The 15,644-nt window shown below is 47.4% G+C and overlaps 1 protein-coding gene and 1 long non-coding RNA gene across 4 annotated transcripts in view; one reads left to right on the top strand and one right to left on the bottom strand.

The window, feature by feature from the left end:
* The first annotated feature begins 74 nt into the window (after positions 1 to 74).
* Positions 75 to 15,331, top strand: LOC108495832. 2 transcript variants are annotated; one of them, XR_001874245.1, is made up of 4 exons: positions 11,559 to 11,659; positions 13,029 to 13,271; positions 14,658 to 14,860; positions 15,215 to 15,331. It is a non-coding gene; the product is annotated as an uncharacterized LOC108495832 (long non-coding RNA). The 2 variants fall into 2 exon arrangements; XR_001874244.1 differs by lacking the exons at positions 11,559 to 11,659; positions 13,029 to 13,271 and adding an exon at positions 75 to 1,338.
* Positions 1,371 to 15,644, bottom strand: part of ERN1 (endoplasmic reticulum to nucleus signaling 1) — a 39,564-nt gene continuing 25,290 nt past the window's right edge. For both annotated transcript variants that reach the window (XM_017811919.1, XM_017811920.1), the window contains 11 exons: positions 15,277 to 15,466; positions 14,705 to 14,804; positions 14,065 to 14,264; positions 13,714 to 13,861; positions 13,113 to 13,240; positions 12,423 to 12,546; positions 12,108 to 12,175; positions 9,373 to 11,919; positions 8,073 to 8,208; positions 7,580 to 7,624; positions 1,371 to 7,036 (listed from right to left, as the gene is read on the bottom strand). In XM_017811919.1, coding sequence (XP_017667408.1) covers positions 11,713 to 11,919; positions 12,108 to 12,175; positions 12,423 to 12,546; positions 13,113 to 13,240; positions 13,714 to 13,861; positions 14,065 to 14,264; positions 14,705 to 14,804; positions 15,277 to 15,466 — 1,165 coding nt within the window. In that variant the 3' untranslated portion in view covers positions 1,371 to 7,036; positions 7,580 to 7,624; positions 8,073 to 8,208; positions 9,373 to 11,712. The remainder of the gene's footprint in view (positions 7,037 to 7,579; positions 7,625 to 8,072; positions 8,209 to 9,372; positions 11,920 to 12,107; positions 12,176 to 12,422; positions 12,547 to 13,112; positions 13,241 to 13,713; positions 13,862 to 14,064; positions 14,265 to 14,704; positions 14,805 to 15,276; positions 15,467 to 15,644) is intronic.

Raw genomic sequence — 15,644 nt, 5'->3', positions numbered from 1 at the left:
CTTTTGCTGTTGATTTGCTGTCTTGCTGAGCAGACTTTACAAGGAATTTGACTACTGAAGTTGGAAGAGTTGGGAGAATGTGGAGGAAAAGTTTGCAACAGCGTTTTTTTCATAACAGCTGGTGGAGCGGGTGTGCTGTGAGATGCTCTGTTCTAAACCCTTTCCTAGCAAAACCCTGGAGAGATGAGGTAGCTTGGAATGTATGTGTCCTTGTATCTCATGTACAGGATGAGAATGGATTGCTGTGCTGGGCTGGTTTGGGCTCATTTAGCTACCGCTCTACTCACAGATTAATTTCTAAGAGAGTGTTAAAAGGAAGATCAATCCATATTTTAACGCTGCCTGCAACAATTGATGGCATTTTGAACGGGGGATGTGTGATGAGCACTGAGTTAGAGGAGCCTTCAGGGAAGATGCTGCTCTGCACAAGCTCTTTTTGTCCTCTGGCCCTTTTGGCTCCAGGGAAATCTGAGGGGACATTTGGAAGATGGGAACTGCTTTGTCCTAAAAGCTGGCTAGAGCAAGGAGGGTGGTGTGTGGCTGGTTAAAGCCCTCCCAGTGAGAATGTGACTGGAAAGGAGGGGTCTGTGCCTGCTGCCTTGGGAGCCTCTGCAGTTCGTGTGTGCAACGTGGGACCCCAAGAGTTCATCTGTAAGTTTAGACTTTACATCTTGTTTTTATTGTGGGCTGTGGGGGGTGAGGTAAAGAGTTTGCATCCAAGCTTTCAGTTTCTTCGAGGTAAAAATGGGTATATTTGAAAAGACTTCTGTAAGGAGAGACTTGAGCATGTGCAGTGGCGGGGCTACAGAGCAAAGCTTTGTTACCTGCAGAGTAGAGTTGGGTGTGTGCAGGCAGGAAACAAGGTACAAGACACAAGCTGGTGTTAATTTTTCATCATAGTAACAGTTTCTTTTTGTAAATAAAACCTGTGCTTCTGCTACAGCATTCGAGCAGGTTGTGTATCTGTTGAGCAGCTTTTCAGTAAGTTTGCATGTCCTGTTTCTGCTCTGGGTTGAAGCCATCCTTATGCCCCATTCTAGACTAGGAAAGTTTCCTTGGCCTAACTAAATTTTCAAACATACCCCGTCTCCTGCATCAGGGCTGGGGGGCAGAGGGGGCTTTCTCTGGCCCTCCAGCTCTCTTGCTCCTGCCAATTGTTTCTGCTCCCTGAGGCCAGAAGGTGAAGGCTTGGACTAGATAATAATCTTTGGTTTCATCCTGTTTCTTCTGAATTCACAGTGGCTTGCAATTCCTTTTACAGTTTCTGACTGAGCCCAGATCTTGTCTGAAGTTGGAAAAGCAAATCATACCTTGCTACTGTTAGAACTACATCTTCAGGTAGGGTAATAAAGCTCATGTAGATATGGTAATTCTTCATAAAGGATGTTTATTAGATAAAAAAGTTATATGACAGATTTTCTGGCAATTTCAGTCACAATATCTTCTGTCAAACAATACAAAACTCCACCCATATCAGACAGCTTTATTATTAGAAACTGAATGTGACATGATCGTTGTAAACAGTGCTAAAAAACAAACTCCCTTGCATTTCTCAAAGAATGGGTATAAATTTAGGACTTGTACTCTGTATACATTTCTTGGATGATAATGCAAAAACACTTCACCAAGTGCAGGAATTGTTTAGACTATGGACTCATAACAGTGCTTACAAATAATCTTTTATGTCATCCACGTCTTAACTGCTCCTGTGTCTGCACCCCGCCCCAGGTACAGATATAATCTAATAAGGTAATATTTACCCAGAGAAGCAGTGGAGTTAGATAAAATTTGAGGCCTGTTTTTTTAATCATATCTGATGTTTGCAAAGTCTGCTTTAAAAATGCTTCTCTGCTGGGTGTTGGCTTTGCAGTGGATGGGTGGCTCATTTCATCCATGGCGTGTGTCAGTGAGTGGAGTGTGTTACAGCCAGAGCACTGGGCATGGTGTGAGTTCACTTCTCTGCTGCTGATTCAGGAAGAAAAATGTTACACTGGACAAATTCTGTTACTGATCAAGACCACCCAGAAATTAACTTAAAATCCTAATATGTGAGCCGAGAAAAAAGGGATCCCACTAGACCTGTTTTATTCCAGAGCTCAGTTCTCCAGATATTGGGGGGAAGAGAAATAGTGAGTCTTTGGCAGCAATTATTGCTGTCTTGAGGTTGAAATCTTGCTTTCTGTGACTCCAGAACTATCAAAAGCTTGTCTCAAGGTACACTTTCCTAGTAGGTTTCAAGGAGTTAATTGTGGTTTTCTTGCTCCCTGGTGCTCAGCCAGGGCAGTCCCGTTTTTGTTTCAGATGTGTCAGCAGACACTTGCAGTGCTGTATGTTCTCAGAGCACAGGGCCTGTTGTTGCAGTGCTACACCCCTTAGGTTCTGCTGCAGGCTGCATCGTTTTCAACCTCAATATTGAAAGCAACAAGCCCATTAAATGAAAAGCCTAAATAAAAGGTGACATTTTCATTTCCAAGGGGCACTGATTCATGATGGAGTGCCAAGATGGGGAGCTTCTTTTTGTGACCATATATAAACAAATTCCTGTCCTCTGTCCAGCCAGAAACTCTTTTGAGACTGTCACGAATCCTGGGAATATTCCATACACTTCCATGTAGCCACTTCATTCTCCTCTCATCTAAGGGCCCTGTAATTAATTTATCAATTTTAGCCTTCTGCACAATCTTACTTAAGCCATAACCCTTTCCCAGAAAAAAATGGGTGTAGATTCTTCTCTTCCTGGTAGGAACATCTTTCCTCTTGATGTCACATAAACGTTTCAGGGTTTGAAGGGCTAAAGTTAGAATTTCATCTTTATCTGGATTATGATCTTTGTCCAATGCCTCATCTGGCCAGTACAGCAAGGTGAGCAAAAAATAGGCACTTGCTGGAAATGGTCTTTTTGCTTTGAAGAATCTTGTACTGAGCTCACGAAGAGTTTGCAGTGGAAGAAGTTTGGCTGATCCTGGTGCTAAGCAGGCTAAGGTGATGTGGCACAAAATATAATTGATCAGGTCATTGTCCTCCAGCTTGTCCCTCAGTGGGTTGTCTGGATAGAAACTGAGAATCCTTTCTAGCTTTTCAGCTGACCTCTTCTCTTTCTTATCTGTTAAGAACGACAGGATATTGGTGACATTTCCTCCACCATTCTTGTAAATGCTCATGCATCTGATCAGCTCGGTTTCAGGGCCATTGTTGCTCTCCTCAATAAGTGATGCTGAAATGAAGTATTTAGCATATACCTCAGACTGTCTTTTCAGCCATTTTCTAGGATTATAAATTTGTTCTTCCTTTGCATCACTTTCATCATCCTTGTCTTGGTTTTTATCTGTCTGGAAATAACTTAGTTCTTCTGAGATCCATTCCAGAGCATTGTACAGGTTCTGGCGCAAGCCCTTCAGGCGGGAGTGAAGCCTCCCCCATGTTCTTTTTATCTCTTCAGGAATGTAATCTGTGGTGAGGTATTTCACAAGCTCAGTGTATTCCCCCTCTGGACTTCTGCGGAATACAGGGACTGTGGACAGGAACCGGAGGAGTCGGCAACCTACTTCTACTTCTCCATGAAAGCCAGCGTTGTTCATAATTTCACGTTCTGCTTTTGCAGCCTGTTGTGCAGCCCTGAAGCATTTCATAGCTTTAAGAGCAATCTCTATCTTCTTAATGACCATTTCAGGAGTGTCCTCCTCTGTCATTTTATCCACAGTGAAACTAAACCATTTCCTGTAGACTTGACCTTCTGTATCTAAAATAAAAGAATCATCTGGCAAATGACCTTTTGCAACCTCTGCCCAATGTTTTGCGTCTTCAAATTTTTCATTGGTGTAATTTAGCCTGGCAAGCTGCTGGGCAAAAAAAGGATCTTTTCCAAGGAGTTCATATGCAGCTTTTAAAACAGCAATAGCTTTTTCACAATCTTCAGCTTCGCAGACGTGTTCAATGAATGGGGAGAAGAGCGTGTCGGTGTTGTCACCCCTGCTTCTTTTATCTCGTCGAATAAAGAGATGTTTGATAAACTTTACGAATTCTTCTCGTCCAAATCTGTTTTCAAACAGTGTCTTTTCCTGGATAAGATTCATTGCAAGTTGACTTTGAGATTCATTTCCTGAAAGCTGATGGAGAATTTCTTTTGCAACCAGGCAGTGTATTATCCGAACAGATGAAATATAACTGGTACTTTCCCTCAGCTCGATAAAAATCATTCTCGCTTGTTCACTCAAGCGATGTTTGAAATCATATACTCTTGATGTACTCTCTGTATATGCCCCCAGTCCCAGAAAGGCCTCACAGTGTGACAGGGAAACATAGGAATTGGGTACATAACAATTGAGCAAAGCCACGTAACGCATCAGGCAGGTGTCCCGAGAGTGAAGGTCTATGCCATGCAGTGTGTGTGCTACCAAGTCTGACACGTACGTGGCGTTGAACTCCTCACACATCAGGACAAATGTAAGTATGAATTCTGGCTTGACATCTTTCTGCTTCAGTTTCTCAAGTTTGATGTTGAACAGACTTTTCTCTGACTCTGTCAGCTTGTGAGTGACAGCGACTGTGTCCAGTGGAGAAGCCTTGCAGAGACTTTCAGGGTCATTGCATCGTCTGCAGCATATGAGGATGAAGTAAGGTCTGGGAGTGTTCATTTTCCTGGTTGCTGCAGCCTCCAGTAACACAGTCTGTAGTTCTTCAAAGTACTCATCATCGTAATCTTCAATCAGGAGGAGCACAGGAAAACAGTGAGTGATTTCTCTTTCTTCATAATCTTTAAGTGCAAGCACATGGTTACAAACAGTTGAAGGTGGATATGAGGTCTTGATAACAGCACATCTGAAGTGCTTTCTGCTTTTCCACAGAACTTGCCGTGCTATTGTGCTTCCACCGCTTCCAGGGTGGTGAAATATCTTTAGTTTGGCCACAGGGTAGTTCAGGACACTGCCTCGTAAAATGCCGTCCAGGAGTTTGCTGGCGTCCTTGCATGCTTCCCGTTCAATGATGTCCCCACAGAGCCTTTTATCAGCAAGCCACAAGTTTTCCCAGATGATTTTTCTCCCTCGGTAAAAATTTTGTTCTATTTCTTGTATTTGTTTTTCAGTCCAGTGGTTTGGTTTGATATCATCACATTGGTCAGCACAAAGGATTTCAAGGGAGTAGAGTTTCTCTTCTTCCCTCAAGGGGAGTATACACACCCCTCCAGTGGACACGGGCAGGTGTCTGGGCTGAGCTGTGGAAGGCAGCATTGCCTGGACAGTGGCATCGATGTGACTGAGTTTCATGCCCACAACGCTGCGTTGTTCCAGTGTCTCAATGCTGCAGGATGCCTGAGCCAGATTAGCCCACCTTCCATAATTTTCTCTGGACTCTGCAATGCAAATGATGTACTCCATGCCATTCATCTCTGTATAGAATTCCTGAAAAGTGTCCACAAGTGGTTTTTGCACTGGTGATAGCAATAGGAAAAGCACAATGAAAGACCTCTGTGGCAGGATTTCCTCACAGATACAAGTAATTACTTTCTTAAGGTATTTTTTTTTCGTTCTAATCCATGTGTTTTCATCACAAGGTTTTTCATCCCCGAGGAAGTCACTGCGCCCATTGCAGAATATCCAGCTGGTCTGATCAAACAGTTTCTGAGAGGGAGGGGTATCAGTCTTAATTTCATTGAAAAAATCCTGTAAAAAATAAGAACTTGCTTCATGGTGCTCTTTGTACTTGCTGCACAGCCCTGACACATTGGAATGCTCATCGAAGTCAAAGACACAGAAAATGTTCAGGTGCATTAGAAAGTTGATATAGTTCAGATTATCCTGCTCACATCTGTTTGTGACAAGGATGTACCGCAGGGAATCATCCATGTAGCTTTTGCCATCGTTTAATAGAATTGATAACTTTCTTCCTAAATCTTGAGGTATTTCTGTGTGCATTTGTGTGCTAGAGAGCTCAGCTTTTTCTCTCTGAGCATCCCTGTCTGGCACGGCCTGAATAAAGGCAGTGAGTTTGTTGCGCTGCACAGGTTCAGACTTGGCTCCTACTCTCTGGTAGAGAGCTGGCTCTTTGGTCAGGATCACCTTGTGGCTGCTTTCGTTGTATTTTGGCAAACACACTTCAAAACACCTCTTCTATACTAAGGTGTATGCTGGTTCAATGTCAACCTCCACCACAAACCTTTGTTCCTGAGGGTCTTTTGAAATCACTTCAACAAAAACAGGTGGATGAATGCATTTCCTTGCAGTTTCCTGTAAATTATCACAAAAGCATTTTTCTATATATAAATCCAGTGCATCAACATAGTCTTCTCGCTTTTTGATCTTTATGCCAACGATCTGTCCGTGTTTCCAACCCTTGTCCTCAACACTGTCCATGACACCAAAATGGATGGTGCCGTTTGTTCGAATGTTCATGCAGGCTGAACCAAATCTGATCACTTCAGAGGCAAACTTTGATTGCAGTTGCTCTTTGCTCAGTTCTGCAGCAGTGGCCAAAGATTTGTATTCATGGCAAGGAATGATTAAATCAGTGACTCCTGATTCTGGAGCAAGAACTGTGTCTTTCACGTACTTGAAGTCAGCATCCTGACTTCTAAAGGGTCGGCAGTTTCTGAGCTCCAGGACCTCTTCAGGGCTTTGAAGCTGGGCCTTGTCACGCCTCCTTTGCCTCTTGCTGGAGGCAGGAGCTGTGTTGTCAGTGCCGGTTGTTCCCGTGGCCCCAGAGCTGCCTCCCCCAGCCGTGCTCTGAGCAGGGGCAGTGCTGGGAGTCACAGGGGCTGTTTGTGCCTCCCTTCTGTCCAGCACTTTGCTGCTGGAATTCTTGGCTTGCTGGGCATTGTTCTGGAGCTGCCTAAGTTCGTTTCTCTTGCGGATTAAGATCTGGATTTGGCCTCCCTTCATACCCATGTCTTTGAGGAAGGACTCATCCAGTTCCATTAGTGCTGGACCTGTCACTTCCTCTGTGTATAGTTTTTCTACATACTCTTTCTTGATTCCAGTAGATTCCAGCCAGCATTTGACATGGTTCTCATCCCAGTCATTCACAGGTAATGTTTGGTAATCTAGAAGTTGAAATTATGTATTAGAAATATAAACTAAAAACATGTCAAGGTGCTTGACAAGGCAGAACTGGCCACACTGAATGCTAGATTGTTTTCTTTCTACCAGTCACAGTGAGAGAGCACGTCTCAACTTCTCAAGATTGTCAGCTCTGATGACAAAGTATCCTTAACCTTAATCAGAAGCAGTCCTAGGCAATGGTACAAGACTAATAAATCAGCAAAGCAGGAAACTATGAAGGAGGTTTGGAAGTGATCCTGATGGGGAGTCATGGAAATAACCCAAATGTTTTGCAGGGAAGGAATGATGTGATAAGGTTATGGGAACTGGCAGGGCTGGATTGTCTAACTGGAGAGGTTTGGGCAGATCATTTACCCACTTGAGGCTGATTATTTTCTGTTAAAGGAAGGTAGCATCAGTACAAACCCTAAGATGATGTTAAGAGTACTGATTAGTTCCCCACTAGAGATGAATCCTTAAAATGCAGATATTAAAAAACAAATAGCTACATATAAAGTACAAATTTTTCTGAAAGCAATACTTACCCATTGTCTTGGGTGAGGGAAATCCTGCTGTTAATGCACAAAACCCTAGAGAGGGAAAAAATAACTGTCTTCAGATTTACAGTTAACATTCCTGTGTTAGTTCAAGCTGACTTTGGTGTTCTCCCAGTCTTCTCCCCTCCTTTTTGGTCCCAGGTAATTTCAGTATTTCTGGAAGCCTGGCCTTACCAGCTGTGCTGCCTCTGTACAGCTGTTCTGTGGGAAGGCAGCTGTTGGTGCTCCTGACACACGTGGGTGTGAAAGAAATGGGGACTGCTGGAGAAACTTGTGCTGCCAGCTGAGCCCTTCTGACAGCTCCTTCTGTTGGATACTGGAAAAGAGGAGGCCCATCCCCACTGCATCCCCCAGGTTCCATCCCTTGCTTTCTAGCGCTTTTTCTCACTCTCCCCTTCCCTACCTTTTTTTCCCTCATACTCTCTTTTTTCCGGGTACAGTCTTCCCCTCTCCCTCTTTTTTCCACATTTCTGATGCTCACCAAAACTTCCATGAAGCAGTTCAGCTCAGTGCCTGACCCAGCAGAAGGGTTTCTGTTCAGCGCGGTGTCCTCGCCCGAGACTTCACATCCATTGCCAGGGGTTCAGAGAGGGACAGCAGGGACAGCTGGCTCTGTACTGCCGGAGGAATGGGATAAATACACCTGCTCAGCATCCCAGCATGGGACATTGACACATCAGCCACAGCCACCCAGCGAGCACAGGTCACAGCGACGGGTGGGTGGTGGTGGTGGTGTTCCTTCCCTCACAGTGTGAATCCTCAGCTCTGCTGGCTCAGCGGGTGCAGGAGCTGTGCCAGCTCCCTGCCTGCAGCTCACAGCAGTGCCACTCACAGCTCTGGAGGGGCAGCAGGAGCAGCACAAAGGCAGTGCACGGTGCTGTGCAAGCAACACTCGTCTGCAGAGGTGTAACTGAGGGAACCTGGGACCGCGGCCTGGCACGAGGTGAGTGCGGCAGAAGGTGCTGGTTTGGGTCTGGTAGAATAAGGGATGGTAGAATAAGGGATGCTAGAAAAGAGTCGCACTTAGCCTGTCAGCACCTGGTCAGCCCTGCAGAGGCTCTGATGAGGGCGGGTGGCTCTGAGGGGAGGCTGTTACTGGACTGCCCTGGTGTGCTGTGGGTGTGAGGGGATCCCTCGCAGTCAGCGTGAACAGGCTGGTTGGGAAAATGGTGGGAGACATTTCCATTGATACTTGGTGCAGCCTTCCCCGAGAAAGAGGGCAAAAAGTGTCCCTGAACTACGGGTCTTTTAGTTCCTCTGGTCACCACCCGGGGCGGGGCTTGTGGTGAATCCTCCCCCCCTTCCCCTGCCTGTCTCTGTGCCACAGCGACACTGTGACAACGACGTCAAGGATCGAAAACGAAACTTGTCGGGGAATCGAAACTGGAGTGGAGGGGGGGCAGGGCTGCGGGAGCGCGGCCGGAGGGGCCCGCGGGCCCCTGACCCCCACCCCGGGCTTAAGAGCAGCCGAGGGCGGCGGTGGATTCGTGGTCCCTGCAGCCCATGTGTGCTCCAGCGGGGCTTGGGTGGGCAGGGAGGGGATGTAGCTGCAGGTGTCGGGGGGCAGAGGGGTCTGTGCCCACCTCCCTGAGCTGCTCTGACAGTCCCACTTGGTGCTGCCGAGCAGCTCTTACCCCTGCGGGATGTCGGGGGCAGAGCTGGGCTGGGGGCACTGGAGGGACAGCCTTGCTTTTCCTAAAGCCTGCTCCCGGGAAGGTAACCCGCCAGGTTACCCCCATCCCCCGCAGGACCCCTGGGCACAGGGAGGGCTGGAGGCTTACCTGGCAGAGCCCGCGGGTAACGGGATGTCTCCAGCGCTGTCCTGCCTGCAAGGAAAGGCTTTTCCACAGGAGGGAGGGAAGGTGCTCCAAGCTGTAGTGTCAGGCTCGGGGGGCCTGTCTCAACTGCACGGGCAGCAGTTCCAGCACTGTGTGTGTTCTGCAGGGCTCCTGTAGGTTTGATTGCCAGGAATAAAAAAAGGAACTACTTTTGAGAAAGTCTGATAAGCCACCAAATCTCCACCCCGTTCTGAGCAGGGTGGTGCTACTGGGTGGTACTACCTTTGCAAAGTAAGCTGAGCCCCACTGCCATGTACGTGTCAGGGTGTGTGTGGTAGACAACGTTGTCTTGCCAGCTTTTTTCTTCCTGGAAAGCACGTGATCAGTTACCAGCTCAGTTGCACCAGAAAAATTAATTTATGCCTATCTCTGGACTGCACAGCAGCACAAATTCTTGCAGCCATTTTATCTTACCTGCTCACCTGCCTCAGCCTCCAGGAGGTTGGGAGCCTGGATGGTGCCTGGGGCCTGTCACAGTAACACAGTGAGGTGCCCGGGCCCTCCAGGAGGCTCAGTGCTCACCCACCCCAGCAGCTCGGTGTGGTTCCTGCACTGGAGCCCCATCTGGGATTAGCAGGCAGGCAGTGGTTCGAGCAGGCTCACAAACCAGGCACGTGCCTCTTTTCCAGGGAGGCAGGACAGGCTGCTCAGGCAGGAGCCTCTTCCCTGCTCACTGCCCCCAGCCCAGTTCTGGCAGCAGACCCCAGACACATGTTGTCACTAAGAGCTGTGGGGTTTTAATCTGAGTACAAGTCTTTATTTAGTAGATTTATAAAAGAACTTTACATGAGAAGTACAAAAATATGAAATAGGCTTTGAATCTTAGGTAAAATTACCATTATTTTTTTTCAAGCTTTAGAAACATGTAACCTGCACAGTTTGGCATCTTAGGTAAATCGCTCTCATACATTATAAAACAAGGAAAAAAGCTTCCTTTAAAGTAGCTGTATGCACCCAATCATACACATTACTGGCAATAATTTATTAGTTTAAGACACAATGGCACAGTCATACAAACTCCCACTCTATATAATTTCTCCTTTAATTAGTTCATTGAAAGATGCAGTATCACTTTCCTCTTCCAGTTGCTATGAGGTGATTAAATACAAACACAAACCCGATTAAGACTGATTTGGCATGTTTCATAGCTGTGCCACTTGGATTTGATACCACTTTGTAGTAAAAATTAAATAAATATAAATACCTTAAATAAATACATAGTAAAAGAACACCCCAGTTACATTACAGAACTCAGCATTTCTTCATCCTTTGCACACACGATGCTTTGTCACAACTTCAGGGCCAGTGAAAAGAAATACTGCATCCTTACACACCCAGGCTGCCAGGCATGGAATCCCCAGCCCACACAAACAGCTCCAAGGCACCCCTTGAACACTGCCCTGGTTTCTCTGCTCCTGACAGCTCTCCTTGTTTCCTCTTTAGCTCCTTTTCCCCAGGACTCTCTCACCTCTGGCTCCGTTTCGGCAGCGTTTTCCTGCTGCTGAGGGACAGCTGATGAACCACGAGCAGCTCTGGGCTGCCAGGGCTGTGCTTCCTGCACTGGCTTGTGCAGAGCTGTTCTGACCCTGTGATTTAAGTCGAGGGCTGGTCAAGCTCTTCTGTGAATACTGGTTGATATTAAACAGTGAGGCTTGTTTTCAAAGAAGGTAAACCTTGAACTGATTTTTCAAGTCAGTATTTTTTAGAAGTTCGTTGTATCTGCTTAAGTACAAGGGACTAATTTTCTGGGGCAGTACAGATTAACCAGCAGTGGTTCTTTCCTACTGGTTTTGGATAATGAGCGATGATTCCCTTTGCAATCACTGGTGTGCCCAATACCTCACGGGGCAGCAGTGCAATGGCAGGTTTGGATGATTTGCTACAACCAAAGGGCTCCTTTTGCAGTTCCCAGTCCTCGGTAATTATGATTTCAATCGCTGTATTTTGATTTGATTTTTTTTTTGTAGAAAAACACATCAGTTACAAAATCACACACAGTACAGGGATGTTGGGTGATGGTTTTATCCAGCTTTTGCTCTCCACTTCCACAGTCTTGAACACTGCCCTGGAGTACGACTCCATCCCCAGGGTTCCCCGCTTTACCTCTCGCTCCTTGGGCTCCCACCACCTCCTGATCCAGCGCAGGCAGAGGGACAAGGCACTTTTTGGAAGCTTGGTTTCTTCAAAGAGAGAGAATTCAGCTCTTTGATCCCACTTTTCCCTGCTAAAGGTAGGCCTGTGCTTGGAATGTTGGTCCCAGAGAAGAAAGCTCCATCCCTGTCCTCAAACAGTGTCTCCTGCAAGGCTGAGCGCTGCAGAGTCCTCGGGGTAGTAATGCTGGAACAGTCTCTCCTGGCAGCAGATGTGCATGGCGTGGTAGGTGTGCAGGAGCAGGCGAGGGAACCGAGCTGTGAAGTAACACACAAAGTCCTCTGGGATGGAGCCCAGGGTCTCCTGCACTTCGGGAGGCAGTTCCCTGTAATGGTGCTTCTGGGGAGGAAAAGAGAAGATGGGAAAGCTCAGTTCATGTACAAGGAGCCTGTTGTAAATAGAGCTGTTGGTCTTCCTGGACAAGGAAACCTATTCTGTCGTGAAGGAGCTCAGTGCCTAAACCAAGGGATGGCACAGGCTGGCACCAAGCGGGGGGGGTGTGGTGCTGAGGGAAAGGAGTCCTTTACCTTATTTCTCATGGCCCTCAGAAGGTCCCGTACTGAGCCTCCCTTATAGGATCTGAATTTTCGAAGATCTGCAAGAGAAATGACACGATTTCTTCTTGTGTTGTGATGCAGTTTTAGCTGCTGGGGTGTGTCCCCACACCACAGATCCTTGTAGGGGTGTTTCAGTACATAAACATGGACTTGAGTTTGAAGAAATACTTTACTGACAAGTAAAGGTCATGTGCCAAAACAGAGACTGTTATCCTTACTTTCCTGTCCCAGCAAACTGGGAACAACATCTAACTCCCTTCCCCTCATTAAAACACTGCCCATTACCTGTCTGAAGAGGAACAGTGATGTGCTCTCTCCAGTCCATTTTCACCACTTCTCTTCCACCTCTTTCTAATTGCTTGACTATTGGACCATCTAAAGATTCTTTCTCTATCCGGTCACTGACATCCTGGAGGAGACAGTCAGGTTATTTCTAGTTTTATTTCTGAGTTTTTCCCAACAATTTCAAATTGCTGCTTCTGGCCAATTACAGCCTATCCTGGTAATGAAGTTAGAATTACACTTCACTCCTTGACAGTGCTTGGGAATAGGATGCAGAAGTTTCTGAGATGATTTGTTTCACCATCTGCCAAAGCCTTTTTAGCACAGAGGAGATAAAGCCTCAGGTCTTCAGCCAGTTCCCACCCCAGATCAGGACTTACTGCATATTCACTGCTGTTCCTGAAACCCCCCTGGCCATGTTCTCAGTCCTGTACTGCTGGAGACCTTCCTCACAGCAAGGGCGTGTTTTGGCCTCCTAGACAAGGTGGTACTGGGTCAAAGGTTGGACTCGATCTCAAAGGTCTTTTCCAACCTCCTTGACTCTGTGACTAAGCCAATTCCTTAGGAGCTACTCCCAGGTATTACAACTTGGCTCTTCACTCCTCACAGAAAGGCTGTGGCTTCTGAATTCAAGTCTTGAACAAAGTCTGCAGGAGTCCTGAGAACTCAAGGAGAGAAAAGGTCACCACAAACCTGAAAGAACTGGAGCTGTTTCTCTAAACTCCAGAAGAAGGGGTGTTTCAGCACACAGCTGGCAGACGGCCGTTTCTGAGGGTCCATGTTTATCATCTGCTCAATTAAATCACGAGCAACTACGTCTTCTGCAAGGAAAAGGGTGCAGGGAAATTTATGGTACTTCTTTTGTTTTATTTCATTTTTCCTACACTCTTAGGCTGCGGGGAAATGTAGCATTTTGTACTTTTACAGTATTTTGAACTTCACAAATTCATCATGGTCTCTACTTCCTCCTGCCCTGCTAGCTCAGGTGTGCCCTCAGAGACATGCTGGGCAACAGCGGGAAGGCAGAAGGGTTGACTCAGAGACTAAGAATATCACAGTGCAGCTCTGTCCTACCCTTTAACTACAGGAAATAACTTCACAGGGTTCCAAATGTGTACCCCAGAGATGCTGTGGGGTACTGTAACTGAGACCTTTAGGCCCTTTACTTCAGGAGTACCTGAGGAGTACAACTGTCACTGCTGCCAGGCTGGGAATCCTGCGGGCCATATTTCTGTCATTTCTGTTGGCACTTAACACCGTGGGATGCTCCCTGATCTCTGTGGTGTGTCCTTACCATGTCTCCCTGCATCCAGGGCCTCCAGGCTGTATGCTCCCAGCAGGATGTTGGCTTGCCGCTGCAGGGACTTGCCAAAGGGGTGGCCACCTTCTGACACCACGTAATAGAAGACACAGCCAGCTGAGAAGATGTCCACGGTGTAGGTCTGCAAAGAAACAACCTTTAAGAGCAAGGACATATTTTTCCCCCTGAAGACTCTGATCATCACAGGGTGGTTATTTTGCATCTTGGAGCAGAAGGAAATTTCCAGAATGGCACACTGAAGCTGCAAGGGAGCCTGAAGGCCCAGGCACCAAGTCCTGTGCATTGCAGGGTCTGGGCTGCTCCTGGGGAAGGGTGAGGACTTACAGGGTTCTCTTTGCAGTCCTCACTCAGCATCTCTGGGGCAATCCAGCCCTCGGTGCCTGGTACACCCGAGCGGCGGCTGAAGCTGTGCCGACCCACCGCCAGCTTCTTGCACAGCCCGAAGTCTGAAATCATGGCCTTGACCTTCCCGTGGGCATTGGGCATCGAGATCAGGATGTTGTGGGGCTTCAGGTCCCTGTGGACTGTTACAAACACCCATTTACCACTCAGGTACTCCCAATATTTGCATCTCTTTCAGTGAACCTTTCCCAGGGCTGAACTTTGGCTTGTTAAACCGAAGTGCTGACTTCAAAGGATTGTCATCACTTTTTTATTCCATCACCACTACTCCTCATGTTCTATATGACTTCTATCCAAGAAATGCAGCACCCTGCACTAACAGTAAGGACTAGCTTTAGTGCTCCAGGGCAGCAGAATGTTACAGGGACAAGGCTGGCGTCAAATCACAGAATGGTTTGGGTTTCAAAGGACCTTTAAAGAGCATCTCATTTCAACCCCTCTGCCACGGGCAGGGCCACCTTCCACTAGGCCAGGTGGGCAGACCAGAACCAGAGCAGTTTCTCTTCTTTTTCCAGTGCAGAGAACGTCCCCCTCATGCAGCCCTGCCAGGAGAGGCTCTCACCGATGCTCAGGGAGTGCAGGTACGCCAGCCCAGACGTTGTCTGCTGCAGGACAGTGATGGGCTGTAAGCCATGGTGGCTGAAGGCCTTTTGCTCCACGTACTGCAACAGAGAACAAGCAGAGTCAGCCCCAACACTGCTCAGCAGCTGCATAAATGGTAAATCCATGCACTTCACCCCCCCCCGAAAGGTTCAACTGGGTACGTTGTGCCAGCTGATAACACAGGGAAAAGAGCTTTTTTTTGGCTGAAGGTGCTGATCTCTAAGCGTCATTCAGGGCTAGAATTCTGTAGAGCACTGTGCTCCACCAACAAGGGCAGAGAGCTTTCAAAAGTCTGGGTGGTAGGAGGGGGAGAATGACTAGAAAAAAAAATCAAAAGACAGCAGTGTCTGTCCTTAAATCAGTCCAGGGTTAGGGGTGTCTTCCTGATGGTCTGAAAACACCCCTGTCCCAGGAATGTGGAATTGTCACAGAGGTGACAGTGGCAGTAACTGGAACATCCCTGTGTCAGGCACTTCAGCAGCTGAAGCTGGAGGGCAGTGAGGGCCTTGCAGGAGCAGTTCCCCGTGTCACCTCCTGCAGCGTGGCCGCGCAGAGCTCGATGGCGATGTACTGGAACTGCCGGTCCCGCTCCGTGCAGAAGTACCGGATCACGTTCGGGTGCTCGTCCGACTCCCGCAGCAGCTGCACCTCCCGGTCTGCGAAGCTGAAGCACTCGGGGAGGATCCTCTTCACTGCCACATCCCGGTTGTCAAAGGTGCCCCTGCAGGCAGCGAGGCAAACCACAGCAACCTTCACACTGTGCACAAAGCGTGGCCAGAGGAATCAGGGACATCTGGGCACTAAACACTTCTTAGGGAAGTACAGTAAAAGTTTTTGCTGCTGAAGAAAATGCATGAAAATACTCCAGACACATGCAGAAAGTTTCACTTCTGCTCACA

Source organism: Lepidothrix coronata, unplaced genomic scaffold (genome assembly GCF_001604755.1).
Source record: "Lepidothrix coronata isolate B3197 unplaced genomic scaffold, Lepidothrix_coronata-1.0 Scaffold34, whole genome shotgun sequence".
In the NCBI taxonomy this organism is placed as follows: Eukaryota; Metazoa; Chordata; class Aves; order Passeriformes; family Pipridae; genus Lepidothrix; species Lepidothrix coronata.
Note: the sequence above shows the minus strand (reverse complement) of the source record. Positions and strands in the feature narration are given on the sequence as shown.